Here is a 17,669-nt window from a genome sequence, read left to right as displayed (position 1 = left end):
ACCGTCAACACCCCAGTTTACTGTTCATTAACGGTATACCTCATTATTAATCATAATCCCCAGAGGTCTTCAGGCTCTTCGGTTTGACAGAAATTAAGAGATTGCTGGGATACGTTTGCAGGGAATGTTCATACATGAATCTATGATACACTTATGGCGCAAAACATGTGATAATTACCTGTCTCGAAATAAGAGACTTCAGTCTTTGCTTTAAGTCCATTTCTACAATAATAATCGGTTAACTTCTATCAAAATATTGATATTTTCTTTTGGCAGACATCTTGGACGGCCAACGTTTATGCCATCTGTCGGTCGATAATTTGTCAAAGTTATCTTCCCTTACAAACACGTACAAGCTCCTAACCAGTGTATGACACTTTCACGTGATGTTTTATAGAAACAACGGCGAATGTCGCGGTGAGGAGCTGAATGAGCTACAAGCCCCATGCAGCGACGAATGTAATCGTCAGACACTGTTTAACAGTGAAAATGATGCATGGAGTTCACAAATGATTCTGAAGAGTTTGTTGTAATTGACAACTAAAGGAAAGGTGCCTGAAAGTTATGTCCTTAATGGATATACCTGACGCAATAGATTCAGTAGAAGCACTTCAGGAACTAGGATGGGGTGGTCAGTATGGAAGTCTGTTATTTATACTTCTTGAAGTATATAGGCTGTTGTCCTAAACCGGGGTGTATAGTGTACGTGCAGTTACTATTTGAGTTTGTGCTGGTTATCGCTCACAGTCACAGTTCGCAGATCAGTAATTGGAGGTCGGTAATCGATCTAAAGTCGATTGTAATTTTAAACCTACTACAAATCTAATGTGGACAATAAAGGAACATTGTGCTAACGAAACGGTGTAAATCCTGTTGAACATTCATTCTCAAAATTAGTGTACAGACTGAAACTTTTACCAAAATACTTTTCAACATTAAGGGTTATAAATGACATGTGTGTATCGTCAGTAATTAGGGCTCTGACGGGTAGCAAAAATCGGACTCGAGTACCCGAGGGATAAAACCCGACACGGACTCGAGTACCCGGAAATTATAGCACCACTTTTAGTGAGAGCTATGTGCGTGTGTCGTAAGTAGCTGAAACAAGAATGACTCATTTATGTTAAAACGTCTGTACTTACATGAAATCTTTCCTTAAAACGCGTGGTTATCAAATTTGACGAAACACAAACCTAATATCGTTTTACTTATTTGACTAGCATGGGTCTGTGCAGAGCCACATTATTCAGCTGACTCAGTGGCACAAATAGCCCATAGCAGAAATCAGTTTATGTGAAGCATACAGTCACATTTCGCAACACGTTGTTATTACCACACACAATCGAGAGTTTGAAAAACTGGGATAACAATGAGTTTCAACCAACCATACAGAGAACAAAACAAAAACAAGCCATTGTCAAAAACATTTATTAAAGCACATTTCGTTTAAACCAAACGAATATTTTTGAAAAGATAGTGCATTGTAACAAAATGAATTTTCCACACCAGCAGTTGACAAAATTTAACACATTTGTATGTGTTGATGAAAGCACGTAATTTGAAAACTAGAAATTCAGTAAACTGAAGATAACACATTGTATCAATCATGAATCATCATAGTCAAATTTGGTTAAATTGTCGAAGAATGAAACGATTTAAATGAAAAAGTCATATCCCTGAAGTAACAAATAATTAGGTAGAAAAATAAAAATAATATATGCACTTCGTATTTCAGGAGTACAATCTCTCTTACTTTTTGTATGTTATGTCCCGAAAATGTGTCATTATACTTGACAACTGAGTATGTTAGACATTTCAATATGCGTCAACGCTGATTGAATCAGAACTTAATTTAAGTAAATTTATCTCCCTATGGCAATTGGTATACAAATATTAATACAAATTATATTTCTGTTATTTAACTTGAACACAACGAACTGGAAAACAACTTGGAAATCCACGCATCACAAATGAGTCATCTTTAATTGTTAAGCATATCTTCTGGCAGATCGGGAAGAGACGGGTTCTGTTGTTTTTGTTCTGGCTCACTTTTCACAGGGGGAAAGTCCTGTAATGTTCTTGTGACTGTAGGAGCGCGTTCAGTTTCAGAAGCTGTAGAATCCGGCATTGCAGCAATTGTGGATTCTGGCTTTGCGGAAGAAGTACGCAGGTTTTTGTTCAGAAATACTATAGCATCAGCCGTGTCGGGGTGGAGTGAAGCTCTTTGTTGTGTGATTGTAAGGCTGGCTGCAGAAAATGCCCGCTCTGATGTACCCTAGTGCCTGGAATAGAGAGGAAACTTTGTGCAAGGGTTGCAATTCTCGGGAAACAGTGTTTGTTTTCTTTCCACCAGCTTAAACTGAATGATTTGCCTGTTTGCAAGTTAGAAACCTTTGAAGCAGAAGTAAGGAAATCCTCGTATTCTTGTTGTGCATTTCTTGAAGACAAGTCAGGGTTTTGGTCATCGGCAATCTCAGTTGTCTTCAAAGAGGAAATTCATAGCCTTTTCCATTTCACAGTACTTGGGTTTTTTCATTGGTGATACTGGTTCCAGCTACTGGTGTAGTGGAAAGTGTGGGTTCTTGACCCTCTCCAGATGTTTCCCTTAACAATGTCACAACATGTTCTTGTGTTCCTCTCCGCTGTTCTTCATCAAGAAAACGAAGATTTTTGAAACCCGGATCCAGTGCTGTGGCTGTCATGGTTGGGGATAGCCAGAACTTAGCTGTCATAAGGCGGGATTTTAGTCCATCTGCTAAAGTTGTTTTCATGTCAGCCACAATGCGAGTGTCCAAATCGGAGGGAACGAGGGGTTTTGTGACTAAGGCAAACACCAGTGGGTACACTCCAGCAGCAGTGGGGAACTCCTCGCTGCACAACACCTCTGTTGCAGAAACAAGTGATTTGAGGGCAACTATCAACTGTTCCACAAGAAGCCATTGGTTGTCTTTGAGGTTGAGATGTTTTTGTTTCTTGAATTTGTAATCATGGAGAACTGCTACAATGGACGTGTGCAACTCATTTAGCCTCTCAAACATGAAATATACAGAATTCCATCTCGTTGGAACATCAGTGACTACGTGCTTCACCGTTTTGCCAAGACGCTTCTGTACATCTTCAAGCTCCTGCATAGCTAGGACAGATTTCGAAAAATAACTCACCAGTTTTCGTGCGTGAATAATCATGTTGTCCATGGCATTCAATTTCAGTGCATCATGGACAGAAGAGTATGTGCGAAACATCTGACGTGTGGGAGGTCAGTTGCCCTCGCTGCCACAGTCATATTGCTTGTGTTGTCTGTTGTGAGACCACAGACATACTCAATTTCAAACTCCATTTTGATGGATACCAAGGCATCAGCGATGTTCTCGCCTGTATGGCGATCCTCCACGCGTCTAGTGGCAAGAATGCATGATTTTAAATTCTACTCGTCTGTGATGTAGTGCCCTGTCACGGTGATGTAGCCATGGGTAGCACAACTGGTCCACATATCTGTTGTCAAAGATATGCCAGAGGACTGCTTTAGAATATCCTTAAGCTGGGTTTTTGTGTCGGCATATTCTTTCATAAGGTAATTATGGAGGGTCTTTGGACATGGCACGATATAACTAGGATTCAGTGAGTGACAAAAATCACGAAAACCATTACCTTTAACAAGGTCCAGAGGTCTGAGGTCTCTAACGCAACTCAGCATGGCCTTGCATGTGAAAGTTTTGTATGTTTTTGAGTCGAGCTTTTTTCGGTTGTAACCGCCAAAATATCCTTGTGTCAGCATGGCATGCTTTTTGATCGGAGTTTGGGAAGAAACGTCCACACTGACGGACTTGTGTTTCATGTTAAGGTGTTTTCTCATTGAACTGGTTGAGCTCCCTGCATAGCTCAACATAATGCCACAAAGGCGACACTTGGTTGTTCGTTTGGAACTGTCAAGATCAAAATGCGCCCACACGTTCGATCTTTTTTCATCCATGACTGCGCAAATAGTCACGTTTAGTTTAGAGTTATCTCCCTTTATCGGGTACTCGAGTCCTGGAAATCGGACTCGAGTCCTGCCGTACCCGACCCGTTGCCGGGTACTCGAGTACCCGTCAGAGCCCTATCGGTAATGGTGTCTCGTGAATTTTAAATTTCAGCATTACGCCATTAACCGTCATTGTAATATTTTTGGTGAAAGATTCCATGTTACAAACTCAAAGTAATTAACATTTTATCAACTGAATTTGAAAATAGAAATAAAAGAAATGTTCATGACTATTGCAGCCATTAACAAAATGCAGTCAAAGCATTAATGTTTTGCAGCACTAAAAATTTCATGTAAATCCATACATCCGTGGTAAAAGAACTTAAAACAACGCCCACAGAATATAACATATTATACTAATTTCAATTACATAACGTACAACTGTGTATTGTGTAGCAAAACACCCTTCATTTTCCCTTATCGTGACTCATGCTTATTTGCTTATCTCCCCTTCCTTCCGAATGGTCAGTGGAAACTAGAATCCCCTCAGATTTCCTAGAAGCGAAAGTACAATCACTCACCTTTAGCCATCTCTCTACTCCTGCAAAAACCAACTAGGGAATTTGGAGGGATTCTTGGAGCGTCTACATTGACAGGTATTACACTCCTGCATCATCAGCAAATAAGCATGAGTCAGGGTAAGGAAAAATGTGTAACTTTTATGATAAAATTGATATTTTATGCTTTTCCTGACTCATGAGATGAAGCCCTCCCAACCTTCCCCTCTCAACAGTGAGAGTGATATTTAGCATGTGGGTGGTCACGTAGTCGGTTTTCGTGGGAGTAGAGAGATGGCTAAAGGTGAGTGATTGTACTTTCGCTTGTAGGGAATCTGATGGGATTCCAGTTTCTGCTGACTGTTTGGAAAGGAACGGGAGATGAGCAAATAAGCATGAGTCACGATAAGTTTAAAATATCAATTTTATCATAATAATTACATTTTTATGATATTTCACACTGATGTAATGACTATTGCACAGTGACATCAGCGTTTTGATTTGGTTACGTCATACCATTACATATTGTGTGCAGTAAGTTTGCTTGAACCACGATTTATGCATCCTCTTGCGTAATAGATGAATACAATAGGACCTTCAATGTGAAAAGCCTTCAGCAACCCACTCTTGCCCTAAAAGGCGACTATGCTTATCATAAGAGGCGACTAATGGGATTGGGTGGTCAGGCACGTCATCGGTTCCCATTTGCACAGATCAATGCTCATGTTGTTGATCACTGGATTGTCTGGTCCAGACGTGATTATTTACAGACCACCACCATGTTACTGGAATATTGGTGAGTGCGGCGTAAAACTAAACTCACTCACTCCATAGTGAAAAATGCTGATATTTCATTCAATTTTCATTTTTCCCATGTCTCTGACATTGACTTGTAGGAACTGTGCACCAAGTTTGAGAGTAAGTGTGAAACACACACACAAATATGTTTTTTCACATTGCTGTTTTATCATTGGACCAGTATAAGTAAACTTAGTCTCAATATTATCCATTACACTCTTCTGCTGAGTCTAACAAACCTTAGAAGGTGGTTGCATCAGGTAACAATCATGAGACAGCCTAACAAATTTAACCAATGAGACAACAGCTACTGTTTAGGGTTTGGCAGTTTATAAATTTAAATATATTTGGTATAAAAATAATTTTTAATTTACCTTACCATAGGTCTATGCATATTAGATAGATAGATGGGATATTTATATAGCGCACATATCCACGCACAAGTACATGCTCCAGGCGCTGGTATTTTTTCCGTCGATCACTGGATGTCAATCTCAACAGCACATCATATTTCAATCTCAACTCCCTGGGGAGTATACAACTCTTGCTGCCACTAGGCGCGCCGAGTTTATTGTGGCTCTCTCATCCTAACGAGGTACCCAACTGACAGCTGGGTGGACTGGGACACATAGTCACAGTACTTTGTCCAAGTTTACTGCACGTTGCTGTACCCGCAACTAGGTGTATGCACGTGTTCTTGTGGCCACCATCTGGTCATATACCAACGGATTCGTGAGTTCTTTTAAGTGCACAGGGTTGTGTACTGTACACTAGGGGTTGTGACAACAAGGAAAGAGTCTGCACACAAAGTTGACTCCAAGGTTTTTATACCCGGTCACATGTGGGCTCGATCCCGAAACCTCAACCTCGCTGGATCACTAGCCTGGCGCCTTAGCCAGCTCGCCCACCACAAGCTTCGCTCAAAAGAGGTCAGACAGTCGTTGATCCGCCATTCCCTTGAATGGCTACCTCATGTATCGATGAATGTATAGTCATGGAAGTGGCGTGATCTCCTGAACCTCGAAAGTGCGAAATCACTTTTACTTCAAGCGTCCTTGTGGACGGACGTCTGTTGTTCATTGTTGTTTCTACCTACTACTTCATTTCTAGGTTTGTTAATCTTGGTAGATAGGTGCTCCAGATCCCCTGCTCATGGAAGGCACTATTACAAGTCAAGATTGTATTCCCAAATATAAATGAAACAACACTTTTGGTGAAAGATAGAGAGCCTTTCCCCCCCAAATACCTCCATCAGAAGGAAGCTACCAACTTGACCAACTTGACTCTTTCTGCTACAGAAGCAATTGCCATTACTGTGCTTTTAACCAGGGTAGCCATCACCTTGATACAGTCAAGTCTTGTTAATCTGACATCGTCCATTGCACATCAAATTGTTGGATTAACAAGGATGTCGGACTAAATAAATGAGACTATTTATCGATATTTTCACCCTCGTAGGTAATAAAAATGCTTAAGTTCTAAGATTATGCTGGTAAACTGGTAAGATTGTTAGTATTGGTTATCCGATGCTGATTGGGAAATATGTACAGAAATGTGTTCAGAAACACAGATTTTTTAGCTGTTCTGTACTGTAGTCAAATTAACTGTCACCATGAACTCCTGTTGTGTTCTATAGGCTTGATAGCTGTAGCCATGGCACCCTGTTGTCATACTAGTTGTAACCATGTTGTTCCAGAGTCTACTTGTAGCCATGACACCCTGTTGTCATACTACTACTAGTTGTAGCCATGGCACCCTGTTGTCATACTAGTTGTAACCATGGTGTTCCAGAGTCTACTTGTAGCTATGGCACCCTGTTGTCATACTAGTTGTAACCATGGTGTTCCAGAGTCTACTTGTAGCCATGGCACCCTGTTGTCATACTAGTTGTAGCCATGGTGTTCCAGAGTCTACTTGTAGCTATGGCACCCTGTTGTCATACTAGTTGTAACCATGGCGTTCCAGAGTCTACTTGTAGCCATGGCACCCTGTTATCATACTGGTACTAGTTGTAGCCATGGCACCCTGTTGTCATACTAGTTGTAGCCATGGTGTTCCAGAGTCTACTTGTAGCCATGGCACCCTGTTGCCATACTAGTACTATTTGTAGCCATGGTTTTCCACTGTCTACTTGTAACCATGGCACCCTGTTGTCATACTAGTACTAGTTGTAGCCATGGTTTTCCACTGTCTACTTGTAACCATGGCACCCTGTTGTCATACTAGTTGTAGCCATGGTGTTCTGTTGTCTTGTTGTAGCCTTGGCAACAATTTGTCATAGAGTTGTATCCATAGTATTTTGTGGGCAGGAAAAATATAGAAATGACCCCTTTACTCATAGATGTTTTACTGTAGTGTTCTGTAGGCTGGTTGGTTGTAACCATGGCATCCTCTAGTCATACAAGTTTTATCAGTATTCTGTAGTCACAGTAGTTGCAGCTACATTGTTTTGTAAACATGCTGTCGGTAGCTAAGAAAATTTAGGATGGTAATATTTATGGCTTCTTTTGTTTATATTTCTGTGCCTTAGAAATATTTCATTGTTTAAAAATCTGCTTGCTTTCTGTATGAAAGATAATATTTTGTCACCTATTTCTTGTCAGTGTAATTATTTACACACAGACCTTCCTCTGCGCCCATACCAGCTGGAGGGAGTGAACTGGCTCATTAACTGCTGCCAGCAGGGGCATGGCTGTATCCTTGGTGATGAAATGGGCCTTGGAAAGACATGTCAGGTAAAGTTCATGCGTATTTGATGCACGAATTTGTCTAAAACATGCAGTGAATTTACAAGCTTGCATTAGTGTTGATGCAATGCTACTTGGCCTTAAGTTCAGATAATCTAAGCTTGTCATTATCTCAGTTCTAATAAAAAACCTGACCTGCTTTACCTTGTTTTTATCATTATTAAACAATCACAGCTGATGCCTTGATGAAAGTTCCATCGTGAAGTTGACTCACAAAAACATGCCCATGACTCCCTCTCATGACACCACTCAGTCATGATGACTCCTAAGTTTTCATATTTAGGGCAAACACTGGATATGCACCATACAATTGGGGTCAAGACTTTAAATATATTTTGATTTCACAAAAGCTGATACTGACTTGTCGTAAGTGCTCCCACGTGATATGATGTTGGCTTGTTATGTTGGTGAAAGAGTGATTTTGATACATGAAGATTTATGTGATGAGTGATGGTTTGAGGTGATGAATGATGGTTTCAGGTGATTAGTGACATTGTTATGTTGTGAGTAGTAGTGTTATTTGTGATCCATGATGTTGGTATGGATGAGTGATATTGATGTTGTCGTGTGTTTCAGACTATTGCCCTGCTGACATATCTGAGTGGCAGCCAAACTGGCCAACGCCGCCCTCACTTGGTGGTTTGTCCTCGCTCAGTCCTGGAGAATTGGGACCTGGAGTTCAACAGGTAGTGTCACCTTTGTCTACTCACAACACAGTGATCACCTTCCTCTACTTACAACAGTCATCACCTTACTCTTCTCGCAACTCAGTCATCACCTTCCTCTACTCACGAGAGTCATTACCTTCCTCTACTGACAACACAGTCATCAGCTTCCTCTTCTCACAACACAGTCATTACCTTCCTGTTCTCACATCTCAGTCATCACCTTCCTCTTCTCACAACACAGTCATTACCTTCCTCTACTCACAACATAGTCATCACCTTCCTCTGCTTACAACAGTCATCACCTTCCTCTACTCACAACACAGTCATTACCTTTCTCTGCTTACAACAGTCATCAACTTCCTCTACTCACAACACAGTCATTACCTTTCTCTGCTTACAACAGTCATCACCTTCCTCTACTCACAACACAGTCATCACCTTCCTCTTCTCACAACACCGTCATTACCTTCCTCTACTCAAAACACAGTCATCACCTTCCTCTGCTTATGACAGTCATCACCTTCCTCTACTCACAAGAGTCATCAGCTTCCTCTACTCACAACACTGTGATCACCTTCCTCTACTCACAACGCAGTCATCACCTACTTCTGCTTACAACAGTCATCACCTTCCTCTACTCACAACAAAGTTATTACCTTCCTCTTCTGACAACACAGTCATCACCTTTGTCTACTCACTACACAGTCATCACCTTCCCCTGCTTACAACACGGTCATCACCTTCCTATTCCTACAACACAGTCATCACCTTCCTCTGCTTACAACAGTCATCACCTTCCACTGCTTACAACAGTCATCACATTCCTCTTCTCACAACACAGTCATTACCTTCCTCTGCTTACAACAGTCATCACCTTCCTCTACTCACAACACAGTCATCACCTTCCTCTTCTCACAACACCGTCATTACCTTCCTCTACTCACAACACCGTCGTTACTTTCCTCTTCTCACAACACAGTCATCACCTTCCTCAAGTCACAACAACCCAGCAAAAACCCTGCATTTAAAAGTATGACCTTGATTTCAAACCCACACCTTTCAAAACACAATACTGTGAAAATGGTCTATGAAATGGTGTTTGTTGTTGTTGTTGCAGATTTTCACCCCAAACCAAAACTCTGTGTTTTGTTGGTGACAAAGATGTGAGAAATGATCTGTCCAAGAAAATAAAGGCTACCAAAAAGGAAAATGGGACATATGGATTTGATGCTCTCATAACAACATATGAGGTAATATTTCTCCAAGGCCATTAGTGTGCTGTTGTATTTCTATCACTGCTTTGGCATGAATGTCCCCAACTTGTGCTAAATACTGGCATGCATTTGTCAAGGTACTGGTCATTAGTTGCAGTGTCTCCTTATAGCAACACTCTTGTGTGTCTCCATATAGCAACACTGTTGTAGTGTCTCCATGTAACAACACTGTTGTAGTGTCTCCATGTAACAACACTGTTGTAGTGTATCCATGTAACAACACTCGTAGTGTATCCATGAAACAACACTTTTGTAGTGTCTCCATGTAACAACACTCTTGCAGTGTCTCCATATTGTTACGGTTAATAATTTACTGTGACAACAATTTAAGAAATCCCCTGAGAACCAGCAAAAACAGAACAAAGACAAGACGTTTACATTCAAATTCTGTTATTATGCAATGAGAGCAAGGTATACAAAGTCACAAGTCAATATAACAATGCAGATTTCAGGTACAATTCAAGAGAGACAAAATCTAAGACAAAATCTATGTCACAAAATACAATATAGCAAACTCACCAAAGTCTTGGTGTGAGAGAGAATCAACTATGGCAGAATGTCAACACAGCGATTGGTGCGACAGCAGATAATGTAGGTCAGGCGTTGACAGGTTAAGAATTTCCAGTGACAATACAGCAACATATAACAACACTGTTGCAGTGTCTCCATATAGGAACACTGTTGCAGTATATCCATGTAACAACACTGTTGCAGTGTATCCATGTAACAACACTGTTGCAGTGTATCCATATAGCAACAGTGTTGTAGTGTCTCCCTATAGCAACAGTGTTGCAGTGTCTCCATATAGCAACAGTGTTGTAGTGTCTCCCTATAGCAACACTGTTGCAGTGTCTACATATAGCAACACTGTTACAGTGTCTCCATATAGCAACACTGTTGTGTATCCATGTATCCACTGTTGTAGTGTATCATAAATGTCCCCAACTTGTGCTAAATACTGGCATTCCTTTGTCAAGGTGAAGGTCATTAGTTGCAGTGTCTCCACACAGCAGCACTGTTACAGTGTCTCCATATATAAACACTGTTGCTGTGTATCCATGTAACAACACTCTTGCAGTGTCTCCATATAGCAACACTGTTGCAATGTCTCCATATAGCAACACTGTTACAGAATCTCCATATAGCAATACTGTTACAGTGTCTCCATATAGCAACACGGTTGCAGTGTCTTCATATAACAACACTGTTGCAGTGTCTCCATATAACAACACTGTTATATAGTGTATCCATGTAACAATATTGTAGTGTATCCACGTACCAACACTGTTGTAGTGTATCCATGTAACAAAATTTTGCAGTGTCTCCATATAGCAGCGCTGTTACAGTGTCTCCATATAACAACACTGTTGCAGTGTATCGATGTTGCAGAGTCTCCATGTACCAGCACTCTTGTAGTGTATCGATGTAGCAATACTGTTGAAGTGTATAAATGTAACAACACTGTTGTAGTGCTTACATGTAACGTGTAGCAACACTGTTGTAGTGTTTCCGTGTAACTACAGTGTTGTATTGTCTCTATGTAACTATAACTGTAGTGTATCCATGTAGCAGCAGTGTCACCATCTAGCCATACTGTCTTGTTGTATCCTCCTGCTGCAGTGTATGTGTCTTGTTGTATCCTCCTGCTGCAGTGTATGTGTCTTGTTGTATCCTCCTGCTGCTGTGTACCCATGAAGGTCCAGGGTAGAATAGGCTTTCAACAACCCATGCTTGCTACAGAAGGCTACTAATGGGATCTGGTGGTCAGGGTCTCTGACTTGGTTGACACGTCATTGGTTCCCAGTTGCGCAGATTGATGCTCATGTTGTTGATCACTATACTGTCTGGTCCAGACTCGATTATTTACAGACCAACGCCATATAGCTGGAATATTACCGAGTGTGGCATAAAACTAAACTCACCCACTCACTCACTCCTGCTGCAGTGTATGTGTCATGTTGTATCCTCCTGCTGCAGTGGATGTCAGTTGTCATTTCATCCTGCTGCAGTGTATGGGTGTTGTTGTATCCTCCTGCTGCAGTGGATGTCAGTTGTCATTTCATCCTGCTGCAGTGAATGTCAGTTGTCATATCCTCCTGCTGCAGTGTATGTGTCTTGTTGTATCCTCCTGCTGCAGTGTATGGGTCTTGTTGTATCCTCCTGCTGCACTGTATGTGTCTTGGTATATGCTGCCACACTGTCTTTTTGTATTCTCCTCCTGCAGTGTAAGCGTCTTGTATCCTCCTGCTGCAGTGTATGTGTCTTGTTGTATCCTCCTGCTGCAGTGTATGTGTCTTGTTGTATCCTTCTGCTGCAGTGGATGTCAGTTGTCATATCCTCCTCCTGCAGTGTAAGCATCTTGTATCCTCCTGATGCAGTGTATCTGTCTTGTTGCAGCTGTGTATGAAGGACCACCTGTTTCTGAAGACCATCCCCTGGAACGTGCTGGTGGTGGATGAGGCTCACCGACTCAAGAACCAGGAATCTCTGCTTTACAAGACTCTGGAGGAGGTAAACTTATGCCAGCTGCCTCCTCTCACTTACTAACTGTTGATGTAGTCAGCTAACACTAGTACATTACTGGCAAACAAGGATAAGTTGGACTGGTGCAGAGAACGCGTTTGCGAGAAGTAGCTAGTGCACTGCAATAAGGAAACACATTTGGTTTGTGAAAGGTAAAACAGATGTAGGCTAGTACATGTGCATTACACGTGCAGTAGGCTAGTACACATGTATTTCATGACAATGAAATCGATTCCACATGTACCTGCACATGCCTTGCTCATTAGAGTCGCATCAGTGTAGCAGTGATCACAGACAACCTGGGGTGCCTTTGCCAACAATGGCAACATGCCAGTGGGCAGCAGTGCTCATTCATGCTAATACAGGTAAGTTGTCAAGTCGATGCTCAGCTTACGCTAGTTTTCTAGTAGAATACCTGAGACTATTGTTTGGGGCAGTTTCTCTCTGATAAGATTGACTTAACTAACTTAGCAGTTATGATTATCACCCTGAGTAATGATACAGAAGAGAGAACAGTATCGATTGTTGTCCTGAGTAAAGATATAGAATCCTTGATCAGTTGCAATTGTTGTTGTGAGTATTGATAAAGAAGACAGAACAGTTATTGTGGTCCTAAGTAATGATACAGAAAACTAACAGTTTTGATTGCAATCCGGAGTAATCATTTTGGACACTCATTGTTCTATTTTAATTTGTGTAGCTATTGCAGTTTTATAGTTAAGCTATGAAATAAAAGTTTGAGAGATGTTATCTATGTTTCCTTTGATCAGAATGTTTGAAGTAGGTAAACTGTGATTTGATTGTCAGTTGATGTTGTTGTAGTGGGACATCTCCTGCAGTGTCCTGCTCACTGGAACTCCTGTTCAGAACAATCTGAGAGAGCTGTATGCCTTGCTCAGTTTCATAGCTCCCAGGAAGTTCCGTCTTTCTAAAGTGGACAAGTTTGTGGAAACATACAGCAACACAGAGAAGGAAGAAGGTACAGTGGACTGAAAGGAGTTTACTTGCAGTAGCTCTTATCCCAAAATTTTCTTATTTTTCATTTCATAAACCAAAACAGTATTTTAATAATATCCGTTGTTGATGTATGATGCCAAGTAATGTTTTGTGTGTTTGAACAGTGACATGTTCTGTTGCAGGTCTTGAGGAGCTGCATGACCTTCTTAAACCTTTTCTGCTTCGGCGTACAAAGAACAATGTTCTGTCTGACCTGCCTAACAAGATGGAGGTGGTTCTGTACCATGGAGTGTCCAAGTTACAGAAGAAGCTATATAAGGGCATCCTCACCAGAGATCCAGGTACCCATGTACACCACAGTACAGCACAATAAAGTGGAACTAGTAGAGGGTGAAATTATCACTCTTCATTATATAGTCCAGTAAACATTAACATCACGCGTTGTGCCATAAAAGCAGTTTAAGTGGAAAATTAGTCAGGACAAGTTACTTTTTTTTCAAAATATATTTTCTTCTTACTGCCCTCAGTGGTAGGGAGTACTGACATACCTGCTTATGTATTGCAGAAGCCTTCCAGAACACAGGGATGCAGACTGCCCAGCCCCGCCTCATGAACATCCTGATGCAGCTGAGGAAGTGTGTCAACCATCCATATCTCTTTGATGGTAAGGGGAAAGAACTGTGCTGCTGAATACATTGCAGCTAATTCAGCATTACCAAAGAAGTCAAAGGTCTTTTGTTTAGGGACCTAGGACATAAATTAGTAGCAGATATATGTGAATAATGTCGAAAGTGTAAGTATGTGGTATATGTAAGCTGATGAGTTGCAGGATGGAGTTTTTGAGCAGAGGTATTGATGTATGATGTTGGTTGGCAGTATAAAGTTTGTGAGTCAAGAATAACGCATACTTAGTGCGACTTTATGGATACAACTTCAAGTGTTGTGGCAAATGCAGTTTGTACTATACTTCTCATGTAGTCACTTGCAGCTTGATTTACTGGGTTTATATACACTACTCAAAAAAGAAAGGCATAGCTGAAAATTGTTATCAATTTATACACTTAAGGTTCAGTAATACAGGGAAGTCATGAAGAAAACCTGAATGAACATTAACGGCCCAATGCTGCAAGAAACTGTACGTCACAAATGACAAGTGTTCCAAGGTCAAGGTCGCAGAGCAGTCAGTATCTTGTGTGGCCAGCATTAGCATCAAGGGTTGCTTGGCATCGGCGTCCCATAGACAGGACCAGATTCCGGATGAAATGCCTGGGAATGAGTTGGTACACTTCCCTCAATACCACAAACAGAGCACATAACGTCTGTGGCTGAGGGTCACTCTGCCGCACACGACGATCCAATTCATCCCACAAATGTCCAATAGCGTTAAGATCTGGTGATTGTGAGGGCCAATCAAGAACCTGAACGTTGTTTTGGGCAAGTAGATCCCTGGTTATTCTTGCTGTATGCGGCCAAATGTTGTCATGCTGAAAAATGATGTTCTGGCAGTTCATGAAAAGGACATGAGGCCTGATGATTTCATCGCCATAACAGGACTGTTGCTGTCAACTTGCCTTGGACCTGAATGAGATCTGTCCTGCCACTGTATGAGATGTCGGTCCAAAACATGACACTGTCATCACCAAATCTGTCCACTTCCTGTACACAATTTGCAGTGTAGCGTTCATTATTATGTTGATATATACATGCTCTTCTGGGGGGACGTCATAGCATGTAACATGACTCATCACAGAAGATATCAATTCTCCATCTTTGCAATGGCCATCAGAAATGTTGGCAACACCACTGCCTGCATTATTGCCAATAATGACGTGTAAGGACAGGTCCTCGCAAAGGTTTTCTGGAACAAATACCACCCTCACATAAGAGGTTCCTCACAATCTGATCAGAAATTGTTCTGGCACTACCGATGTTGTGGAGGATGCTGTGGTGAACCACAAATATCGAAGCAGAATAAACCTGTCCTGAGTGGGCCTGGTCACGTGGGGTCGACCTGACCTGGGGCGATCATGTGTTTACCTTTGCTGCTGGTAGCGATGCCATAGGCTTGCTATGGTACCCTTTGTACCCTGTTGCCTTGCAATTGCAGACTGAGACGTCCCAGCCTCCAAATTTCCAATCGCATTGTTGCGCTGAGCCTCAGTAAGTCTAGGCATGACTTTTACACCAAATTTAAGGTTGTCAGCTGTCGCAAGAATATTGAACCCCCCCCCCCCCCCCCCCCGAACTTTTACCGGAAATGATGCATGGAATGTGTGTGTAAAAGAAAACGCAGTTTATTGCATTTATTGAGGAAAACAGATTTCAGTGCATTTTGGCAAGTTGTCCTCAATGACAGTGGATTCAAACTTGGAAATGTTAGCAGACAGTGTTCACCATAGATATGCTGATTACGTAGACACCAATGATTCATATTCTGAAAGTTACATGGAAAAATACTACCTATGCGTTGCTTTCTTAGAGTAGTTTAGATAAAGATTCATGTGCATGATGTTTGATTCACTTGGTGTATGGGTGTATATCTGACAGGTGTGGAGTCAGAGCCGTTTGAGCTAGGGGAGCACCTGGTGGAGGCCAGTGGGAAGCTGGCTCTCATCGACAAGCTGCTGTGCCACCTGAAACAGACAAGACACAAGGTGCTCATGTTCTCCCAGATGACACATATGCTGGACATTCTTCAGGATTACCTGGGTTATCGAGGTCAGTAGGGGAAGTGACTACAGTCAGGGATATCCCTAATCTACAGAGCTTTACATATACAGTAAAATACCTTTATAACCAGTTCCAAGGGACCACTGAAATTAGTTTGTTATATCCATAGTTCACTATTCACGAAATTACAATAAAGACATATTCGTTTCACTACAGAGTCTGTGATATTACTTTGTTCTCATTTGGCCAACTGCATATGTTCAAAATTGGTAGGTTAATCGAATGAAAACACATCAGTTGTCTTCTGTGAAACTAGAAATTTTTCCTTATCCTGACTCATGCTTATCTCCTCCCTCTATGCAAAGATAGTGGAACACTTGAAATCCCTTGAAGTTCCCTTCTAACTGAAGTGGATGTACAATACACTCCCCCACAGGAAGTCTCCCTTTCCTGCCAATATGGTCACATGACCTGCTATGCCTGTCACTCTCTCCTTCATCACTTGACAATGACGGTTGGAGGCACCTTGGGTCCTGAAACGGTGATATGTTTTTGCTTATATTTCAATTCTTTAAACTAAATTGTGTCATATTCGTTTTTTGGATTGTATTGTTGTCATGATAAAGCAAAGTATGTGACTACACTGTGCTGATTGGCTGAAGTGTATCTTTGTTACATGTTTCATACAAAGTGTACTCATCAGACGTAGATACTGGAGACATACATGCCTTTTTATAGAGAAAATCTCGGTGGCGGTGTTATTTGTGACATCACAGGATTGTCCTCATGCTGTGATGTCATGGCATGGATTGGCCGTATTTTGTTGGTTGATTAGGCTTTTTTAATCTACCCTTGTTCGGGGATGTGATTCCGATTTGGATTGTTGTGAGAACAGAGTGGATTTTGTGGCTGTGTTGTCAGAAAGATAATCTGATAACTGTTTTAAAATAAGGTATTTGTTATTGGGATTAATTTACAAGTAAATGGGTAAAACAACATGTGTGTTTGTTGTGTGGAATGGCTGCTCTCTGGGTTAGAGAGTCGGGGTCCCAGGTGATCGGCTTGATAACTAGGGAGGATAAAAACAACACTACTAGTGAGTGAGTTGTTCTCTTTAGAGTTTAGTGATCGGGTTGTTTAGAGTACAGTCAGGCTGCGTTAATCCGAACACTTCTGTTTTTCATCAAAAACGTTCGGATAGTGAAACGTACAGACTACTGAAGCAAACACCACTTCAGGTGAGTTACTTCCCTTTGACATACTGAGACCAGAACATACGAACGTATGCATGTATAAAATGACTTTATTACAGTTTGTAGACATAACAACTTGAATATTAACATAACAATCAATCAATGCAATGTCTGAATAGATTATTTATAGTATTACACATACCAATCACTCACTTGTGTTGAAAGAAATCTCCAATAACAGTCTGTTTGGCTCAAAAGACGCATGCTGACCATTGTCTCCAAGTTTTTGTCGTCTCCAACACACTCAAAATAATTTATCAT

General features: G+C 41.2%; 2 protein-coding genes across 2 annotated transcripts in view; one reads left to right on the top strand and one right to left on the bottom strand.

Moving 5' to 3' along the window:
• LOC137261318 (syndetin-like) overlaps positions 1-295 on the bottom strand; it is a 57,697-nt gene extending 57,402 nt beyond the window's left edge. The window contains exon 1 of the mRNA XM_067799051.1: positions 179-295. Within this exon, the coding sequence (XP_067655152.1) occupies positions 179-220 (42 nt within the window). The 5' untranslated portion in view covers positions 221-295. The remainder of the gene's footprint in view (positions 1-178) is intronic.
• Positions 296-459: 164 nt separating this feature from the next.
• The window catches only part of LOC137261752 (chromodomain-helicase-DNA-binding protein 1-like), a 43,743-nt gene continuing 26,533 nt past the window's right edge, over positions 460-17,669 (top strand). The window contains exons 1-9 of the mRNA XM_067799537.1: positions 460-631; positions 7,939-8,051; positions 8,640-8,749; positions 9,849-9,981; positions 12,403-12,516; positions 13,351-13,507; positions 13,668-13,826; positions 14,051-14,149; positions 16,033-16,203. Coding sequence (XP_067655638.1) covers positions 565-631; positions 7,939-8,051; positions 8,640-8,749; positions 9,849-9,981; positions 12,403-12,516; positions 13,351-13,507; positions 13,668-13,826; positions 14,051-14,149; positions 16,033-16,203 — 1,123 coding nt within the window. The 5' untranslated portion in view covers positions 460-564. The remainder of the gene's footprint in view (positions 632-7,938; positions 8,052-8,639; positions 8,750-9,848; positions 9,982-12,402; positions 12,517-13,350; positions 13,508-13,667; positions 13,827-14,050; positions 14,150-16,032; positions 16,204-17,669) is intronic.

This window comes from Haliotis asinina, chromosome 14 (assembly GCF_037392515.1).
Source record: "Haliotis asinina isolate JCU_RB_2024 chromosome 14, JCU_Hal_asi_v2, whole genome shotgun sequence".
NCBI classification, from domain to species: domain Eukaryota; kingdom Metazoa; phylum Mollusca; class Gastropoda; order Lepetellida; family Haliotidae; genus Haliotis; species Haliotis asinina.
Note: the sequence above shows the minus strand (reverse complement) of the source record. Positions and strands in the feature narration are given on the sequence as shown.